General features: G+C 44.1%; 2 protein-coding genes across 6 annotated transcripts in view; one reads left to right on the plus strand and one right to left on the minus strand.

The window, feature by feature from the left end:
* The window catches only part of Dus2 (dihydrouridine synthase 2), a 43,821-nt gene extending 31,892 nt beyond the window's left edge, over positions 1 to 11,929 (minus strand). For 3 of the 5 annotated variants that reach the window (XM_051201396.1, XM_051201395.1, XM_051201393.1), the window contains exons 1-3: positions 11,844 to 11,920; positions 8,743 to 8,884; positions 304 to 349 (exon numbers count right to left, since the gene is read on the minus strand). In XM_051201396.1, the coding sequence (XP_051057353.1) occupies positions 304 to 349; positions 8,743 to 8,868 (172 nt within the window). In that variant the 5' untranslated portion in view covers positions 8,869 to 8,884; positions 11,844 to 11,920. Of the gene's footprint in view, positions 1 to 303; positions 350 to 8,742; positions 8,885 to 11,843 lie in introns of those variants that run through there. The other 2 variants (XM_051201397.1, XM_051201398.1) reach the window with 2 other exon arrangements.
* A 60-nt stretch (positions 11,930 to 11,989) lies between these two features.
* Ddx28 (DEAD-box helicase 28) lies at positions 11,990 to 13,782 on the plus strand. Its single transcript, XM_051201503.1, has one exon. It carries the CDS (start codon positions 12,000 to 12,002, stop codon positions 13,614 to 13,616), a length of 1,617 nt encoding a protein of 538 aa, XP_051057460.1. The 5' UTR covers positions 11,990 to 11,999; the 3' UTR covers positions 13,617 to 13,782.
* Positions 13,783 to 20,714: the final 6,932 nt, after the last annotated feature.

Below are 20,714 nucleotides of genomic sequence, written 5' to 3' on the forward strand. Positions count from 1 at the left end.
TCATAGAAAGGCATTCATAGCCTATCTCACAACTGATTATTAGTTTGTTTGTTTCTGTGATGCTGAGGATCAAACAACTAGGCTTTCAAACTTGTTAGGCAAGCACTCTCCCAATGAGCTACACCTCTGCACCTCAGAGATGGCTCTTATCACTACATCTGAAGAGCAGTGACTGCTCTTGAGGAAGCAGGTGACCAATGCAATTACATAATACAACAAGGAAGGGTCCTGGGCAATGGCAGTGACAGTTCTGCTTGAGCCACATAAGCACACACATAATCTGGAGGCCATGGCTACACTTACCATTTACAACTCGCTTGCACTGAAGCATCTTAAGGTCAATCAGCTCCTGCAGAGGAATCAGAAGACACTGGTCAATCCTGGACACCAGGCCTTCACACAGATGTTAGATCTTTATTATATTCCTGATGGCCACTGTTTACACAATAACCACATACAACAAACCACGGCTTCGGGACACATTGTGCTGTCGCCTACAAGTAACAAGGCAAGCAAGGCCCTGAATGAGCTACCATGAAAGCACTGTTTCCTCCAGGCCCCTAGGGATGTTTGAGCTGACAAAGGATGAGCCACTCAGAGTTCAAGAAAGAAAAGAATTGTCCAGGATACAGACATGAGACATTGTTCTTAAGTCTCAACTCAAGCTCCACCACTTCAAAGAGCCTCCCACTGCAGTTACTACTCCAAGGGCAGGCAGTGAAGGGCTCCTAGGGAACAGTCAAGAACAAAATTAGAATTAGAGGATAAAGGCCCAAAGAGGAAGATTTGAGACAAACACAGGAAAGAAAAATCTACTCAGCTTACTGAAATCTACTCAGCTATTACAGAGAAACCCTGTCTCAGAAAAGAAGAAAGAGGAGGAGGAGGAAGAAAGAGGAAGAGGAGGAGGGGGAGAAGAAAGGTTCCATCCTATAGGGAAGCCTGTTAAGACAGGAAGTAAACAACTCAAGTTACCTGACCAGATTCAGTAGGCTACTCACTCCCCAAGCATATCTAAGCAGTAAGTACTGCTGAGAGACACTCTCAGACCAGCTCAACTACCTGGAGGAAGCTCAGACCCAACAGCCAGGAATAAACATAAACAGATCAGCCAAGCATCCTGGAAGGAGCAGAAACTCTCAGAACTGCTTAGAAGAAACAAAAGACTAGCTGAGCTGCCCAGAAGATGCTTAAACCAACTGCGCCACCTGAAAGGTACACCCTCTAACCTACTGAGCTGCCGGCTCCAGGTTCTGCAGTGTGCTCCAAGTTTCCAGCTATGGTGAGTTGTTACCCATGCTAGGGCAGGCCTTGGTCTTTGAGTCATTTCTGCTTTGGTAAGCAACCCCAATAAAACTCTGGCTCACAGAACTGGACTTTGGTGATATTTGTATGTTTGGATCTGTTGTTGGTTCCATATCTGGAATTCCATATCAGGAATATTCCATATCAGGAATAGTGTCACACAACTGATACATATAGGTGAAAAACACACACACACACATATACATATATATATAAAATGAAAATGAAAATTAATCTTGTCAGGTGTGATGGTACATGCCTTTAATTTCAGCACTCAGGAAACAGGCAGGAAGATCTCTGGGAATTTGAGGTCAACCTGACCAACATAGTAAATTGCAGACCCACCACTACAACAACATAAGCCAATTGCATACACAAAGGAAATTCAGGTGTCTCCTTATAGTTTGGACTACTGAAGTCCCATCATACAAGGCAGATTGTCAATCACCTAGAAAGAACATCCAAGCAGCTTGTACTGATGCTGGCCTGTAGAGCAACTCTGGCTCCACCAGGGGGCACTAGGCACCACACTGTAGCATGTCCAATACTCAGACTCTGGTCCCTAGCCAAGCATGTCTGCCTGCTCTCCTGAGAGGGTGGACCTAGGTGGAAGGCTTAGGACTCCTCTAACAAAAACCTCTTTGCTCACAAATCACACCAACTCTCTCAGCATAGAACACATCAAACAGGTAAAGAGTGTTTGGAATTTTCACACCAACTCTGACCCTAAAAGAAAAAATTAGTCACATATACTGGTAAAATATGCTTTTTAAGTTGGGGAGACAGCTCATCCAGTAAGCTTGAGGACTCAATTCAATCCCCATTACCCAAATTAAAACAACACACACATACAAACAACAGGTGCAGTAGCTGTGTAAATGGCCTGATTGGTAAAGTGTCTGACACCTAAGAATGAGAACCTGGGCTAAGATACTCAGCCTGTAAGCAACTCTAACAAATACCCCACATATATAGTGGTTATATGTATGGGCCATCTATTAAAGTTTATATAATGATTATATATAACATTCTATTGGTTCTGTTCCTTTAGAGAACCCTGAATGATACCCCAGCATCTAGAAGGTGGAGATAGGAGGGTCGAAGTCCTCTTCAGCCATGTAGTAGGTTTGAAACTAGCCTCAGCCGTATGAGACTGTCTCTCAAGGAAAGAGAAGGGGGGAGGGGGAGAGAAAGAAAAGGGGAGGGAAGAGTACTGCAGTGGAAAAAGGAGGCACACACTAAAATACTCATATAAGCCTTGGACCCCTAACTTCCAAATGGCTTGGACTACCCCAAGAATTCCTGAAGAATTAGTTGACTGTGGAACCCAGCAGACAAACTGTTCCTGCTTATAGCTTCCATGATCCCCATTAGTGCAGATGACACTGGCTGCCATGACCACTAGAACAAGCACTGTTCCCTCCCACACTCATGTTATAATCAACACCTCTCTCAGTGAAAACATGCCCATGTTCTGGCCCTCTGGGCTCTCAGGAAAAATAAAGGTCAAAAGATGAGAGTGAATATATAAATATAGGCATCACTGCATCGCTTAGAAGCTTGTCCCAGAACAGGTTTGAGCCTAGGGGAGCTGGTGATTCTAAAGAGTCAAGGCCTTTACCACCCCTGTGCCAGTACACAAAACAAGCAAGATGGGCTTGGCACAGAGAAGGTGCCAGCACTCCATGGATCAAGTCCTTCTTACTAAAGGCACAGATTAAGGAAGAAATAGGACCTGGAGTAGACAAAGAGTTATCAATGAAGACAGAATGTAAAATACAAGTACAAAATGGAGAGAGACACTATTCATCCAAGATTTAAAGTGACACAGCTGGACAAAGATGGAGTAGAACAGTTGATAAGCTGGGGGCTTCCCCTAGAATCTATCATCCACTGAACCGGCTTTGCAAAAAGGGCTTACACTGGTGAAGAGTTGACATGTCCATCTCTACTGTCTTGCAGAAGCATGTGGGGTTCACCATAAGCAAGGGAACCATAAGTAACAGCTGTCCGCTGGACACAGTGGTGCATGCCTTTAATTCCTACACTCAGGAAAATAGAAGCAGGTGAATCTCTGGGGGGGTTAGGACCAGCCTGAAATATATTTTGAGTTCTAGACAAGACAAGACTATCAAGGCTATATAGTTAGGCCCTGTCTCAAAAAAAAAAAAAAAAAGAAAGAAAGAAAGAAAGAAGGAAGGAAGGAAGGAAGGAAGGAAGGAAGGAAGGAAGGAAGGAAGGAAAGAAAAAAAAAGCTAGCAGCTATTTGTTCCCAGAGTGTTGATCTTTTGTCTCCCAAACCTAAGGCTCTGAGAAGTAAGTGGTTCTTTACTCTTTCTTTTCCCATTTCTCTTCCAAACCCAAGAAATTTTTCTGGAGAGTTAATGTAAGTGCTGGCCAAAAAAAAAAAACTATAGATAACACACAGCTGAGCACCCCAGGGATAGAGGGGGCAGATGATTAATGTCTGATGCCCAACACCTGACCCTGGGAAACATGTTCTGACATGGAAAAGACTTATGGACCTGCTTACTAACAATTCCTATCACATTTCTCTACAAATATTTAGGAATATGGATGTGAGCCTCAATTCAGAAACATGTTTTCTGCCCCTGCATTAGAATATTGGAAGTAGGGGGAAGTGTCAGAGAGGGCATAGCAGTGCCCTAGAAGCATCCACAGTAGCGGCTTCCAGAAACTTTAAGAAGTCCCTCTGGAAAAGAACACCTGTGTCCCAGCCAGGATCCAGTGACATCCTCTGTATGAGATACCCAGCCACATCAGCAACCACTGAAGCCTCAGCATCTAGAGCAACAATCACCAGGGCCATGGCCCCACCTGCACCTGGAGGAGTGATCAGCTGAGCCACAACCACCAACTGCATCAACTGGAGAGAGAGACCCCTGAAGCACAGGCTCCACGGGTATAGACTGGAGGAAAAGAAGGGTACACAACAGTGCAAGAACACACTCAATAACATAAAGAGCAATATGGCTCCACCAGAAACTAGTGGTGCTACAACAGCAAGACCTGAACATCCCAATGCAGATGACGTAGAATTATGAAGATAACTGAGGCCTTTAAGAGGAAATGAAAAATTCCCTTAAAGAAATGGAGAGAAGCCGGACGGTGGTGGCACACACATTTAATCCCCAGAAGCAGGCAGATCTCTATGAGTTCCAGACCACCCTGGTCTACAAGAGCTAGTTCCAGGACAGCCTCCAAAGTCACAGAGAAACCCTGTCTCAAAAAAAGAAAGAAAGAAAGAAAGAAAGGAATGGAGGGAAACTGAAAAATTTTAGAACCACCAGCCCATTATGGCACACACCTGTAATCCCAGAGATAGAGTCAGGAAGATCTAGATTTCAAGGCTAGCCTTAGATATGTAGATAATCTGGGGATAGCCTGAATTACAATAAGACTTTGACTTGAAAAAAATAAAGAGAAAGAAAAATCTTTTGGGTGAACACTTCCTCCCTTTCTTCCTCCCTCTTCACTTTGCCATTGTCTTGGTAACCCCTGGTCCTATGCTCCTCCAAGTACCAGGACAACAATACCCAACCTCAGGTATAACCCCTGCCAGGGTTCTCAGCTTTCTGTTCAAAACCACTGTGAGCAAGCATGTCCAGCTGGCAGTCAAACTACACGCTCGTCTCCACAGGAACAGGATGGAAGATCCCACAAGTTCCTTCCGAAATGACTAGTAATGCCATCCTATCCCAACTGTATTGTGTCTGCCTGGTCCCTTCTCAGACTCCACCACCCACAACAGTCATCTCTGCCTTGGCAGTGCTTCTGAGACCATGGCCAAGACTTATACGGTGTCTGGAAGAAAGTGTTTATAAAGAAAGCACACGATGCCAAGCAGCGGTTATGGTGGTGGTGGTGGTACACACCTTTGATCCAGCACTCGGGAGGCTGGCGGATCTCTGTGAGGCTAGCCTGGCTGGTTGTCTACAGAGTAAGTTCCAGGACAACCAGGGCTACACAGAGAAACCTGTCATAGGGAAAAAAAACAAACAAACCCCCTCCCCCAAAAAAAAGAAAGAAAGAAAAGAAGACAGCAGATGTTACTAGGCCACTCTAAATCCCTCACTAAGGCACTGCCTCCCATAACCATAGTTTTGTCTATGAAAACTCTATACCTCTGATGTAGGGATCGGAGACAAGGAAAGAACATCATTATCATTGCACCTGCTCCAGGGCCTTATAAATGCCCTCCCCCTTGCCTAGCCCTCTGCTATCTCTCTTCCCATTCAGAAGCAGCAACTACTTTGTGTTTTTCCGTGATAAATTTCATGTGTGAGGTTTGTTGCAGAGTGTAATTTTCTGGTATTTCTTGGCTCCTGGCTACCAAGACATCCTTGTGCTGAAAAACCCTTATGCCTGATCTTGGGCATCAAAGACTTTTCAGAGGCACCAACCTGCTCTTGGTCTGGCCATTAATAGAAGTACTCGAAACTATAGTTGGCTTAACCAGCATGGTTGTCAATAACAATACCACATGGATCATCTCATTACCCCATTCCTCATTTCCAACAGAAGAGTGGCTTCCTAGTCTTCCTATAAGCCTATAGCCATGGGACCCTTGGCTGAATTCCTTCCATTACTTCTTCCTTCTGTGCACTTTACCAAGAAGCTTAGGCTGGTGTTGTGAAGCAATTTCCTCCAAGATAAAACCTGGAGGAAAGCTGGTTAACCACCCTACACATTCTTTTTTTTTTCTTTTGAGACAGTGTTTCTCTGTGTAGCCCTGCCTATCCTGGAACTCACTCTATAGGACAGGCTGGCCTCAAACTCACAGAGATCTACCTGTCTCTGCCTCCTGAGTATTAGGATAAAAGGCATGTGCCACCATGTCCCGCTAACCCTAGATATTTTAAAGAGAGGTGAAATCTTCCATCCTTTAACCTTCCATGATGGAGGGATCCTCCCAAAGACATAGGATGTTTTTAGGGGAGGTGAAACATTCCTTCCAGAAGGGACAGGTCTTCGAGTCAGGAAGTAAACCACCCAAAGGCGTCAGGAAGTTCCTGAAGCTGACTAGATAAACCAGGCTCCTCCCACCCCCAAGCATATATAAATAGTAAGGACTTCAAAAAAACACTGTCACTCTCAGATTAGCTAAACCACCTGGAAGGACAGAGACTGGCTGAGCTATCTCGAAGAGGCTCAAATCAACTGAACTTCCTATAAGAAACATTCTCCAAGCTGGGCAGTAGTGGGGAACACCTTTAATTCCAGCACTCAGCACTCGGGGACAGAGGCAGGTGGATGTCTGTGAGTTGGAGGCCAGCCTGGTCTACACAGCAAGTTCCAGAACAGCCAGAGCTGTTACACACATAAACCCTATCTGGAACCCCTCCCCCCAAAAGAGACATTCTCCAATCTGTCTGGCTGCCTGAAAGTTGTGCAATGCATCCTATATTTCCAACACCCATGCTGGGGTGAGCTTTGGTAATACAGTTGTCTGTGAATCATTTCTGCTCCTGTATGTAATTCCTTAACCATACTACTAAAGTAACTCCAATAAAACTCATTTGGATAATTATAATTTCAAAAAAACAAAAACAAACAAACAAACAAAAAACTTAATTTGTTCACCAAGTTGGACTTTGGTGGTATCTGTACTTTGCTCTGTCATTGGTACCCTATCTGGGATGAGTATATATTCATTCACATCTCTCCAGAAATAATGTCATACAACAGCTGGTGATAAGATTCTTTTTTTGTTTTTGTTTTGTTTTGTTTTGTTTTGTTTTGTTTTTTTTGAGACAGGGTTTTCTCTGTGTAGTTTTGAAGCCTGTCCTAGAACCAGGTTGGCCCTCAACTCACAGAGATCCACCTGCCTCTGCCTACCATCACTCAGCTGCAAGATTTTGTCTTTAAAAAAAAAAAAAAAAAATCCTGGAGCCAGTAAGGCAGCTCAGCAAGTAAAAGCCTTGCCTGGACAAATTTGATGACCTAAGTTTGATCTGCAAAACCCAAAGGGGACTTAGAGAACCAACTCCCAAATTTGTTCTTTGACCTTCAAATGCAACTCTAGCTCCTCCACACATACACACACTTTGTTAAAAAACTTTAAACCAGGCTGTAACTCATGGTAGAATACTTCCCTAAGACCTGCAAAGCCCTAGATTCCATCTCCAGCATCAAAAACAAAATCCTGACCCATCCCCCAAGACCTGATCTTGTCTATCACCCTAATCCTCCCTCATACCAAATGCCTTCCATCTTATTTTATAAACATTCAAATCATCTATAAAAAAACTTCCTTCATCCTACTTCTCAGACCTTACACTAAATATACCTGCCTGTGCTCTCCCTACCCCTTAACCTTAATTACCTCACAGAGTGGGTGCAAACCCCATTCTATTTTCTGGCTTGCTATTCACTCCTCAAGCCCTGAGCTCACTAATATACTTACAGCTGTTCCCAGCTGTTTCATTCTCTGATCAAATACCTTCAGGTTTTCTTCACAAAGTTCATTTACTTATTTGGTTGATCAGCTATTTAATTTACTGCTTAGAGTTTTTTGTTTTTGTCTTTGTTTTGAAATGGGTCTTATGTAGCTAGATCTAAGTTGGAAGCTCTTATCTCTCAGAACTTGGGAAGCTGAGGCAATGGAATAGACTTTGGGGCTAGCTTGAGCTACATAATAAGATGCTATCTCAAAAGAAAAAAAAAAAAAACTTACTGGTTAAAAGATTGGTCCCTAATGCAACATTTCCAGAAGTGAGGCTTTTGGCTTCATCAATAAGCTACTCTAATGAGATTATTGGGAAGTTGATAGAAACTTGCAGACACGTGGCCCAGATGGAGGAAGGATGTCTATGGGGTATGTATGCCTGCTTCATTTTCTCTGCCTTTTGGCTGATATGAGGTGTGAAGCCTCTTCTACCATACATCTGGACAGTCATGTTCTGATAGCCCTTCTGATAATTCTAGTAAGTGCTCAACTGAGAACACTCCCTCACTATCCAGTGTCAGCTTACTCTTACAAATCCATTTCCTATCAGATCTTTCTGAACTTGGGTCAGAAGCCCTAGTAATCTCTGGAGCAGCCAGTGGGTATATTTACTCACCTATCACCAAAAAATCCTATAGCTACCAATGCCAACTTCATCCAACTTCCTTAACCTGGATCTGGTTCTCCTTCTCTTCTTGCAAATGTCAGTTAGTTCACTGGTGTACTGAATGGGGGCCTGGACAGTGACGTGACAGGATGCCCATCCACACATCTGACCCACAGCTGTCTGCTGCCCAATTGCTGAGGGCCTCAGGGCTAACAGAACTCATCACCATCATCATGTGTGTTGATCTCTCCTGAGTTTAGTGAGACCACCAGTGGAGGTCCCATTCCTAAACATGGCCGTACCCAAGGATGAAACCTGTTCGCCTTCCTCTAAGATTCCCAGAAAACCAGGAATACCTTACCTCACAGTAAACAATGTCTGCTCCATAATCCAGGGCTAGGAGTCGCATTGGTAGAGTCCCCACCCGAACCATAGGGGCTAAGATGAGTTTATTGTGGTAGCACAGGGAGAGGCTATTCACAATCATTCCTCCTCTGCTATGCCTGGAGAAAGGGAAAATAGGTTAGAAATACAGTGGTGAACCGGTGAAATGGTTCGGTGGGTAAAGGCACCTGCTGTATAAGCCTGACTACCCTGGAGTTTGATCCCTGGAACCCAAAGTGGAAGGAGAGAACGGACTCCTGAAAGTCGTCCTCTGACCTCAGGGCATGCCCATGCCCCACCACACTCACGCAATAAAAATAATTTTTAAATTAAAAAGATAATGTAGAATTGGAGAGAAATCTCTGTGGTTAGGAGCACTTGCTGCTCTTGTGGAGAACTTGAATTTGATTCCCAGGACCCATAGCAGTGTGCAGCCTTCTGTAACTCCAGTTTCAGGGGTTCTAACACCCTCTTATGACCTTCCCAAGCACCGGCACACATGTACCACAAAAATACACATGCAGACAAAAATACTTATATACATTAAAAAAAAAATACTTTAAATCCCTTCTATCATCCACGGTAGGCTTCTTCCAATTCTTCTGACCTTTATCCATGATTCATGCTCAGCCATTCATCTAACCGCTATTCATTCCATGCTATCAAAGTCTCAGAGAACAAAGCAGGACTAACAGGACTCCTGCCTAGCAGAGTGCTCAGTATAGTAGGTAAGTACAAGCATAAACCAGTAAGTATATAAATAAATAAACCATTATATAGTGTGCTGGGAAATTAGTAGTAACACACAGGAATTTTTTTAAAAAGCAGATTAAGACTCAAAGCATTAGAATCAGTTTTAAATAGTGGGGCTGGTATCTGTTTAAAAAAAAAAAAAAAGATAAGATTTAAACAAAGATTTGGATTAGCCAAGTAGGAATCTAGTACAATGCACAACAAGGCACTGGGCAGTGCAAAGCATCTAAGGCAGGAGCTTCTCTGGTATGTTGGAGGAGTTGTAAGGAGGACAATATGGACTACACAACAGGAGAGAAAATAACAAAAGTCAGATATGTAGAGTAGCATCAGTAAGCTAATAAGCAGCACTCAGATCATGTAGGTTTTCGTGGGACATTCTCAAGACTTTGTTGGCTCTTCAAAAAGATGACCTAGTGAAAAGGGTTATAAGTGGGGAAGTAGCAGCAGCTCACTCATGTTTCACAGGATCAAAATGACTGTTGTGTTTAAAAAAAAAAAAACAAAAAAACAAAAAACCCTGGGGGAACGGGTCAAGAAAGGGCTTTCAGCAGGCAGGGAAGTAGTCACATTCTAGAGCTATGGTAAAGAGATGAGAGGATGAGAACAAAAAGACAGCCAGGGGCTGGGGCTGAGCATAGTGAGCTCTGAGCTAGCCAGGGCTACACAAAGAAAGAAAGGAGGGGTGTGGGGAGGGAGACAATCAAGCCTTGGGACTGTAGCTTACTAGTCATGCACTTGCTTAGTTTGCATGCACAAGGCCCTGGTTTCCACCTCCACTACCATAAAAGAAAAGAAAAGACATTAAAACCTATGTCCTCCTTTTTTTTTTAAGGGTCTCACTATTACAGTCCAGGTTGACCTAAACATGAATTTAGACCAGGCTGGCCTCCAACTCAGAGATCAGCCTGCCTCTGACTCTAAAGTGCTGGGATAAAATGCCCAGATAAATTTTGACCTTTTAAATGGTACTATCATCAATATGTAGCTATCAGGGACTGGTTCTAGGAACCTCAAAAATATAAAATCTGAAGATGCTCAAGCCCCTGCTATAAAATTCCTACATATCTACCTATATACTTTTGGGGTTTTGAGAAAGAATCAAATTTAGGACTTTATAAAGGATACTAGGCAAGCATTGTATCACTAAGCTATATCCCACCCATCTCCCATCATTTGTAAATTACTTACAATGACTAATATAATATAAACACGATGTAAATAATTTTACACGGTACTGTTGGGGAGAACATGAAAGGAAAATTATGTTTAGTACAGACACAATTTTTTTATGACTACTTTCACTCTACAGTGGGAAAAATCCACAGATGTCCATCTAGAAATATGAAAGGCCAGCTCTAGTTAATGAAATTAAAACACTTTCTCCAGATATTAGGAACCTCTCAGGTAATCAACCCACAAACATTGACCTTATCTCTCACTCCAGGCACTTCATACTACATAAAATATTTGGCAACATTTTTTTTTTTTTTTGGCAGATGTGTTCAAGTATAAAATTTAAAAAGAAAAAAAAAAAAAAGCTTAAATAAAATAACCTGAACCACTAAATTCAAGTCTGCTATGTGAGATAAGCTTGATCACTCCAGGATGGTTAACAAGACCCTTCATACTACTTCTGTTCAGGCAATTCAGAATCCACCTGAGAAGTCATTGGACGTCAAGAGTGGCGAATCCTGCCGGGCAGTGGTGGCACATGCCTTTAATCCCAGCAGAGGCAAGAGTCTGTGAGTTCAAGACCAGCCTGATCTACAGAGCAAATTCCAGGACAGGCCCCAAAACTACACAGAGAAATCCTGTCTCAAAAAAACAAAAATAAATCAAACAAATAAACAAAAAAAAAAAAAAAAAAAAAAAAAAGAGTGGAGAATCCAGTATGAGAAGCTGGAAGTGTGAAGCTTGCCTCATCTACTCCGGAGAAGAAATTAGGCCACCAGCATGCACTCGAGTCTAAACTAAAGAACAGGGTTGTGCCTAAATCCAGACTCACATTCAGAGAGTCATTCATACTCTTATACACTTGTATCAACCAGGCTTTGAACAGAGCACACATCTATAAAAACATCGCTGCACTCCAAACCCTTGGAGTTTTATGGGGCGCCAGACTGGGGCAATGAAAACCACAAATACGAATCTCATAAATTAAGTACCCAATTGACAGAGGCCATCCTCACTCCAGGCGACTTCAGCCAGGACCCCACGGCCACCTCCTATGGCTGACCCCCCCCACTCCTGCCATCTACGAGCACCCTTCCCCAAAGATGATCCCACTCTGGATGTCGCCATGCCCGATGGGAACCTACAGACCTCGCAGCCACTGAACTCTGAGGATCCTCCCTCCTTCTGGACCGTGCTGCAGCGCCACACGCCACACGCCACTCTGAGCCGCACCAGCCACCGTAGTCAAGACCACTGTCGCGTGCTTGACGTCACTAGCAAGCGCCACTCCGCATCAAGGGAAATATGGCTTTAGCGCGGCCACCCCAGCTGGTGTCACTAGCAATTCGGTTGCTTCTGGAACCGCGACGGAACATAGCGGGGCGCGGTTCCGACGAGCCCTTGCCAGTGGTGCTCATTCCGCGGGCTCTGCAGCGACGGCAGCAGCAGCGCAGTCGTGGGAGTTTCCCACGGCCGGTGCTGGTGAGACCTGGTCCACTGCTGGTCTCGGCACGGCGGCCGGAGTTGAACCAGCCCGCGCGCCTCACGCTGGGTCGCTGGGAGTGCGCGCCACTGGCTTCGCGTGGCTGGAAGGATCGGCGATCGCGTAAGGATCATTTTTCCATAGAGCGAGTGCAGCAAGAGGCGCCCGCCCTGACGAACCTCTCCTCCAGTGGCAGCTTCGTGGACTTGGGTCTGGAACCCCGAGTGCTCTCCGCGCTTCAGGAGGCTTCGCCCGAAGTCGTTCGGCCAACCTCAGTGCAATCGAAAACCATCCCCCCACTGCTTCGCGGCCGCCACATCCTTTGTGCTGCCGAAACCGGTAGTGGCAAGACTCTCAGCTACCTACTGCCCCTGTTTCAGCGTCTCCTGAGCCGGCCAGACCTGGATTCCCGCAGTTCCTCAGCTCCCCGGGGCTTGGTTCTGGTACCTTCCCGAGAATTAGCCGAACAGGTGCAGGCTGTGGCCCAGTCGTTGGGTAGGTACTTGGGCTTGCAGGTGATAGAGCTTGGAGGAGGCCACGGCATGGGCAAGCTCAAACTGCAGCTGGGTAGACAACCGTCAGCAGATGTGCTTGTGGCCACTCCAGGAGCTCTGTGGAAGGCCCTGAAAAGTCAACTGATCAGCTTACAGCTTCTTTCCTTCATAGTGTTGGATGAAGCAGACACTTTGCTGGATGAAAGCTTCCTGGAACTTGTGGACTACATCTTGGGAAAGAGCCCTATAGCAGAAAGTCCAGCTGAGTTAGAAGACCCCTTTAATCCCAAAGCTCAGTTAGTGATGGTTGGAGCCACGTTTCCAGAAGGTGTAAACCAACTGCTGAGTAAAGTCACCAGCCCAGACTATCTCACCACCATCACCAGCCCCAAGCTCCACTGCATTATGCCTCATATCAGACAGACATTTATGAGACTAAAGGGAGCAGAGAAGGTGACAGAACTGGTTCAGATCCTCAAACAGCGTGACAGGGCCAATAAGACAAAACCCCCGGGAACTGTCCTAGTGTTCTGCAACAGCTCCAGCACTGTGAACTGGCTGGGATATATTCTGGATGACCATAAAATCCAACATCTAAGGCTGCAAGGGCAAATGCCAGCCTCAATGAGAACAGGTATCTTCCAGAGTTTCCAAAAAGGCTCCCAAGACATACTTGTCTGCACAGACATAGCCTCACGAGGTCTAGATAGCATCCATGTGGAACTGGTTGTCAATTATGATTTTCCCCCTACTCTGCAAGATTACATCCATAGAGCAGGAAGGGTGGGTCGTGTGGGCAGTGAAGTACCAGGGGCCATTATCAGTTTTGTGACCCATCCCTGGGATGTGAGCCTGGTTCAGAAAATTGAGCTGGCAGCTCGTAGGAGAAGAAGCCTTCCAGGACTAGCATCTTCAGTGAAAGACCCTTTGCCTCAACAAGCCTAATCTTTGGCTGGCTGGAATGTGATGCTAGAACAGGAATCTCCCTGGGGCAACAGTGGGTGACATTGGATCACTACACTGCCCTTTGCCTCTCTGAAAACATGAACTGTCTGGAGATTTGAAAAGCTACTGGCCAGAACTGGAGAATAACATATTAAAACAATAATAATAATAAAGTGGATTTTGACTTTATATAATATCATGATTTCATTTTTCTTCTAATTGGGGGGGGGGGTCAGAAGACAACTTTGTAATCAGTTCTCTCTTTCCACCTTTCTGTGTTTTTTCCAGGGATCTGAGAGCACCAGACTTGCTTGACAAGTCCCTTTATCCACTTAGCTATCTCTATGGACCTGGTGCCATGATTTCTTTCTTTCTTTTTCTTTTTTTCTCCAGACAAGGTTTTTCTGTACTGTTTTGGAGCCTGTCCTGGAACTAGCTCTGTAGACCAGGCTGGTCTCTGCCTCCCGAGTGCTGGGATTAAAGGTGTGTGCCACCAACCCGGACCCTCGTGTCATGATTTCTAACAAGAATGATTTGTGTATTTTGAAACAGATTGGCATTGTGGAGCCCACAACTGAACTCACTGTGTGTGATTACCTCAAGTTGGTCTCCAATTACCCTTTTCTTCCCCTGCTCTCCTCCCCATCCCCACCCCCTTTTTTTTTTTTTTTTTTTTTTTTTTTTTTTTGAGACAGGATTTCTTTACATGACAAACAGCCCTAGCTGTCATAGAGTGCTGGGATTAAAGGTATGTGCCACCACTGGCTTTATAGTATTTTGGGGGTTTGTTTTGGTTTGTTTGTTTGTTGTCTTGTTTTTTGCTCTTCACTTTTTTGTCCAATGGTTTTTTTTTTTTTTTAAGACAGGGTGTCTTGCCCGGGCTATGGTGACATATGCTTTTACTCCCAGCACTAAGAAGGCAGATAGATGTAAAAGGATCTCTGAGTTTGAGACCAGCCTGATCTACTGAGCAAGTTCCAGGACAGCCAGGACTATACAATGAAACCCTGTCTTCAAAAAAATAAGAGTCTCTTTATGGAGGCCTGGCTGTCCTGGAACTTACTACATAGACCAGGCTGGCCTCCAACTCACAGGGATCTGCCTGCCTCTGCTTCCTGAGCACTAGAACTAAGGATGTGTCACTGATGATCTTAACTTAGCTGATGAATGCTAGGACTGCAGGTTTGTGCTGCTACACCTAGCTAATCATGGTTTTGTGTGGATTTCCCTAACAGTAACCACCATCCGAACAGAATGTTCAACTGTGAATATTCCCATAAAGGTTCTGAAAACCAAACTCTGGCCTTCTGCAAGTATGCACTCTTACCTATGGAGCCATCTGTCCAAGCCCTGTTTGGGTTTTTTGTTGTTTCTCCTTAACACGGTTGTTTGCCATACTGACAGTTTAACCCAGAACCTCAGGTTTATTGGTGAAGTATTTTACCCATGAGCTAAGCTGCATCTCAAACACCATTGTTTGTTTTGAAAAAGGAAGTGAGCCGGGCATTTGTGGCTCACGCCTTTAATCCCAGCACTCAGGAGGCAGAGACAGATTTCTGTGAGTTTGAGTCCAGCCTGGTCTAGGGAGCTAGTTCCAGGACAGCCTCCAAAGCAAAAACAGAGAAACCCTGAAACACGCCCCCCCCCAAAAAAAAAGAAAAGGGAAGTGGAAATTGAAAGGGTTGTCCATTTGTATTGTGTCACTACATCATTAGTATGTTTTCCACTAAAAACTATTTCTACTAAATATTCTGCCAATCCTACTTTGTAAGATCACTAACAAGAACTGTTTTCCCTTGCAGCACCTTTAACATCCTCCCAGTATGTGACAACTTTAAATATAATGACCTATAACATTTATATGATAAGCTTGTCATCATGATTCTGTAAGCTATAAATCTGAAATCCAAGCATGAATAATTTGAAGCCATAGTGTTATTGAAAAAAAAAAAACACTCAATTCTGAGCCAGTGAAATGACCAAATGATTATTGAACCTGGTATCAAGTCTAACAACCCACATGGAGGAAGGAGGTGACTCCCTGAAGTTATCCTCTGACCTCAACACCGATCTGTGGCAAATTGGCACACACAGACAGACAAACAAAAAGTAAATGTAAAAAGGAAGTTTTCTAAAAGCACATTATCTATGTGACCTTGGATAAGCCTGTAAATTTTATTGTTTGAATTTGGCAGGGGTAGAGGGAGCCTGTGTTTGGGTTTTGTTTTTTTCATTTGTAGTTTTTTGTTTGTTTTGTTATTTTTCACTTTTTGAGACAAGGACTCACTATGTAGCCTGTTGGCATGAAACTTGCTCTTTAGAACACACTGGTCTGAAACTCAGAGAGCCCTTCCTGCCTCTGCCTCACAAATGCTGGGATTAGAGCTGAGTGTGGTGGCACATGTGACTCATATTTTTAGTAGTTTGGAAAGGATCTTGCTATATAATCATTAACCTTGAATTCATACTGATCTTCCTACCTCATCCTTTTACTTATTGAGAGAAAACTATTCTTTTTTAAATAACTTTAAAGATTTGTTTTATGTCTATGAACGCTCTATCTGTATGTACATCTGTCTGCATGCCAGAATGTGGTTGCTGGGAATTGAATGCAAGACCTCTAGAAAAGCATCCAGTGCTCCTAACTGCTGAGCTATCTATCTCTCCAGCTTCTTGGAGGTAACTTTCCTTGATGACCTTAAACTTCTTATCCTGCTGTGCTCACTTCCAAGAGCAGAAACTACAGGAGTTTGCATTCTGGTTTATGTGTTGCTGAGGATGTAACCAAGGGTTTCATGCAGGCTAGATGAGCACTCTGGATATAGCTCTATACCCATAACCCACTCCTTAACTTTTCTTGAGACCTCAATTGTACAAAATAAAAGTTCTATGAATGCATTATTTGAACAGAACAAAGTCAATAGAAGCCTGTCTGCCTGTTTCTTTTTTTTTGGGGGGTTGTATTTTTATTTGCTGTTTATGGATGTTTTGCCTGCATGTGTGTTTAAGAACCACAATCATGCAGTGCACTTGAAGGCCAGAAGGCATTGGATTGCCTTGGAACTGGAGTTACAGACTGTTGTCAGTCACCATGTGGATGCTGGGAGTTAAAACTAGGTCCTGTAGAGGAACAGTCAGTGCTCTTGTCTGCCAAACCATCTCTCCAGCCCCTGCCTTTTAGTTTTGCTAACTAGTATGTCTTTTGCACCTGTCCAGATTTGACTTTTTAGACTAGGTCTCTGTATGTTGCCTTGGCTGGCCTCAAACTCAAAAGATCAGCCTGCCTCTGCCTAAGTGTATCAAAGGTGTGCACCACCATACCCATCCTCTCTGGCTCTCTAATCCACTCAAACTTCTGCCTTTCTGTTGCTTATGGGCACAGAAGTACAATTTTGCTATCTAAGGTTAATCTTCACTCTGACCAATCTCAGAATTTGTGTTTCTTGTATCCCCCAGTGGCCACTGGGCTGTAACTACCCAGAGGTGCTACCCAGAGAGTGGCTACTCAAGTAGGCCACCTGGAAGAGCCTATCCAGGGTTCCTCTCTGTCTTTGCTCTGCTCTTCTTAAAGCATGGAGGCCTGGAAGACTATCCCTTAAGTAAAAGGTTCCATATGTGACCGAAGCAGGTAGTGATGACATCACAGCTCTAAGTTTCCATGGCAATGTAACTATAGAAACTTGGATCCTTTAGGAAAACATTCCTATTTTTTCTGTACTAGATACAAGTCTGACTGTCTTGAGAATGACTGATCGAATCTTCTATATTAACTCTAACTTGTCCTCTATCCCCTGTGAAGGCTGTTATTCAGGTAAATCTAGACCAGGCATCTGCACAGAAATCTTTGGTATACATGTAACTTCACTGGGGACTATATTTCTCTTAGGCTTGTCTGTCACACCTCGGTATTTCTCTAGCCATGAGTAAAAGAAATGGTTAACACTGAGTCATAGACCAACTATTCAAAATTCAGAACAAATGACAGGTCATCTTTGAGCAACTGTTCATTTAGAAAGCTCCTAATTTTCATCAATTTAGCTTTGCCTTTGAGCTGTAAAATGATACCCCTGCCATTTTTTTTTAAGACAATCTCTCACTATGGTTCTGGCTCTGTCTGTCCTGGAATTCACCATGTAGACCTAGCTGGCCTTGAACTCAGAGATCTGCCTGCCTCTGTCTCCAAGTACTAGAATTAAAAACATGCACCACCATGACCAACACCTCCAAAGTCTTACTTTTTGTTTTGTTGGTTTATTTATTTATTTTACATCCCGGTCAGTTTACCCTCCCTCTTCTCCTCCTAGTCCCTCACACCATACCTCTGTTCCCATGCCCCCAATACCCTCCTCCTCTGTTTCATTTAGGAAAGGATAGGTCTCACATGAGTATCAACAAAACATGGTATATCAAGTTGCAGTAAGACTAAGCACCTCTCCATGTATTAAAGCTGGGCAAGGTGACTCCATATGAGTAGGTCCTAAAAGCCAGGAAAAGAGTCAGAGACAGCTTATACTCCCACAAGAGGACCAAGCTACACAACTGTAACATATATGCAGAGTGCCTACGTCAGGCACAAGGGAATCTCCCAGAATCTACAAAGATGACCCCAGCTAAGCCTTCTAGCAATAGTGGATAAGTAGCCTGAACTGACCATCTCCTGTGACCAAGCAAGACTTCAAGTAGAAGGAGTGGAAAACCAACCTAGGTACATAAACTTCAACCTATCCTGTCTATAGGATGTACTATGGCCTAGATACTGAGAGAGTGGCCAACCAATGACCATTCTAGCCTAAAAGCCATGCCAGGAGAATAAGCCCACCCCTGGCACTGCATGAAACATCAGAACCCAAAGGCTGGATGACCCAGAGACCTAGGATGGAACCAAACATGACTGGAAGGGGCAGTGAAGGTCAGTGTAATGATGCTTAATGATATTCTGCTTACACATAGATTTTAGTTGTTCTTGTTTGAGACAATTTCAGTATGTAATTCAGCAGGGCTACAACACTGCATGTAGATCAGGCATGGCCCCAACTTGTGGCAATCCTCTAACCTCGGCCTCCCATGGTCTAAAATCAGAGGTGTACCAGCACACCTGTCCTACCTACCTTTTTTCCTTCCTTTCCTTTCTTTTTTAAAGTTTTACTGTTTAGGAACTGGCAAGATTATGCCTTGGTGGTTAAGAAGTGCAAATGCCACTCTTATTTAATTTTTTTATTTATTTACTGTTCTCTCATACATTACATCCCAACCTCAGTTTCCCCTCCCTCCTCTCTACACAGTCCCTCCCCTCCACCTCCCCTCTCCCCCAGATCCACTCCTCCATTTGCCTTTAGAAAACACCCAGACTCCCAGGAATATCAACCAAACACAGCCTAACAAGCTACGGTATGACTGGGCACATACCCTCATATCAATGCTGGACAAAGCAACCCAGTAGGAGAAAAGGGATCCCAAAAGCAGGCAAATAAGAGACAGCCCCTACCCCACTGTACAGTCTCACAAGAACACCAAGCTACACAACCATAACATATATTCAGAGCTCAGACCCACACAGGCTCCCTGATTGTTGTCCAGTCTCTGTGAGCCCCTATGAGCCCTGGTTAGTTGACTCTGTGAGCCAAATTTTCACAGTGTCCTTGACCCCTCTGGCTCCTACAATATTTCCTCTGCCTCTTCCTTAGGTTTCCCCCAGTTCCACCTAACATTTGGCTATAGGTCTCAGCATCTGCTCCTATCCGTTTCCGGACAAAGTCTCCCTGGTGGTGATTACTCTATGAGTATAGCAGAATATCATTAGGAATCATTTATCATTTCATTGACTTCTATTTTGCCAGCTGTGTTTGGTTCTATCCTAGGACTCTAGGTTGTCCAGCTTCTGATTCCTGGCCATCAAGGCAGTGTCAGGCATGGGTACCTTCTCATGGAGTGGGTCTCAAGTTGGGCCAGTCATTGGTTGGCCACTCCCACAAGTTCTGGGCCACCTTTACCCCAGCACATCTTGCAGGCAGGTCGAAGGGTTTGAGGCTGGGTCGGTGTCCCAGTCCCTCCACTGGGGGCCTTGCCTGGTTCAGGCTCTCTGTCCTCCAGTACTAGGAGTCTTTGCTAGGGTCACCCTTGTAGATTCCATTGCACATGATTTCCACCTCATTACCAAAATGGCCCCCCCAATTCTAATAATCTGTCCCATTACTCCCTCCCTCCACCCCCACTTGATCCCTCCTGTCCCCAGTCCACCTGCAAAATCTATTCTATTTCCTTTTCCCAGGGAGATCTATGCATCCCTCCTTGAGCCCTTCTTGTTACATAGCCTCCTTGGGTCTGTGGATTGTAGCATGAGTATCCTTTATAGCTGTTATCACTTATAAGGGACTACATACCATGTTTGTCTTTCTGGCCCTGGGTTACCTCACTTAGATAATGTTTTCTAGTTGCACCCATTTGCCTGCAGATTTCATGATGTCATTTTTTCATACAACTGAGTAGTACTCCATTGTGTAAATGTACCACATTATCTTTATCCATTCTTCAGTTGAGGGGCATCTAAGTTGTTGGCTATTATGATGAATAAATTTGCTATGAACACAGTTGAGCAGATGTCTTTGATGCATGACAGGGTATCTTTGGGTACATGCCCAGGAGTATGATAGCTTGGTCCCAATTTTCTGAGAAACTGTTACGTTTCCAAAGGGAATGTAAAAGTTTGCACTGCCACCAGCAATTAAGGAGTGTTCCCCTTGTTCCACATCCTCACCAACATGAACTGTCACTTCTGTTTATGGTCTTAGCCATTCTCACGGACATAAGATGGAATCTCAGAGTCATTTTAATTTGCATTACCCTGATAGCAAAAGATTTTGAACATTTCTTTAAGTGTTTCTTGGCCATTTGAGATTCCTCCATTGAAAATTCTGTTTAGATCTGTACCCCATTTTTAATAGGATTATTTGGTTTGTTGATATCTAGTTTCTTGAGTTCTTTATATATTTTGGATATTAGCCCTTTTACAGATGTGGAGTAGGTGAAAATCTTTTCCCATTCTGTAGGCTGCCATTTGTCCTATTGACCGTGTCCTTTGCCCTGAAGAAGCTTTTCAAT

The sequence above is a fragment of the Phodopus roborovskii genome, unplaced genomic scaffold, assembly GCF_943737965.1.
Source record: "Phodopus roborovskii unplaced genomic scaffold, PHOROB, whole genome shotgun sequence".
In the NCBI taxonomy this organism is placed as follows: domain Eukaryota; kingdom Metazoa; phylum Chordata; class Mammalia; order Rodentia; family Cricetidae; genus Phodopus; species Phodopus roborovskii.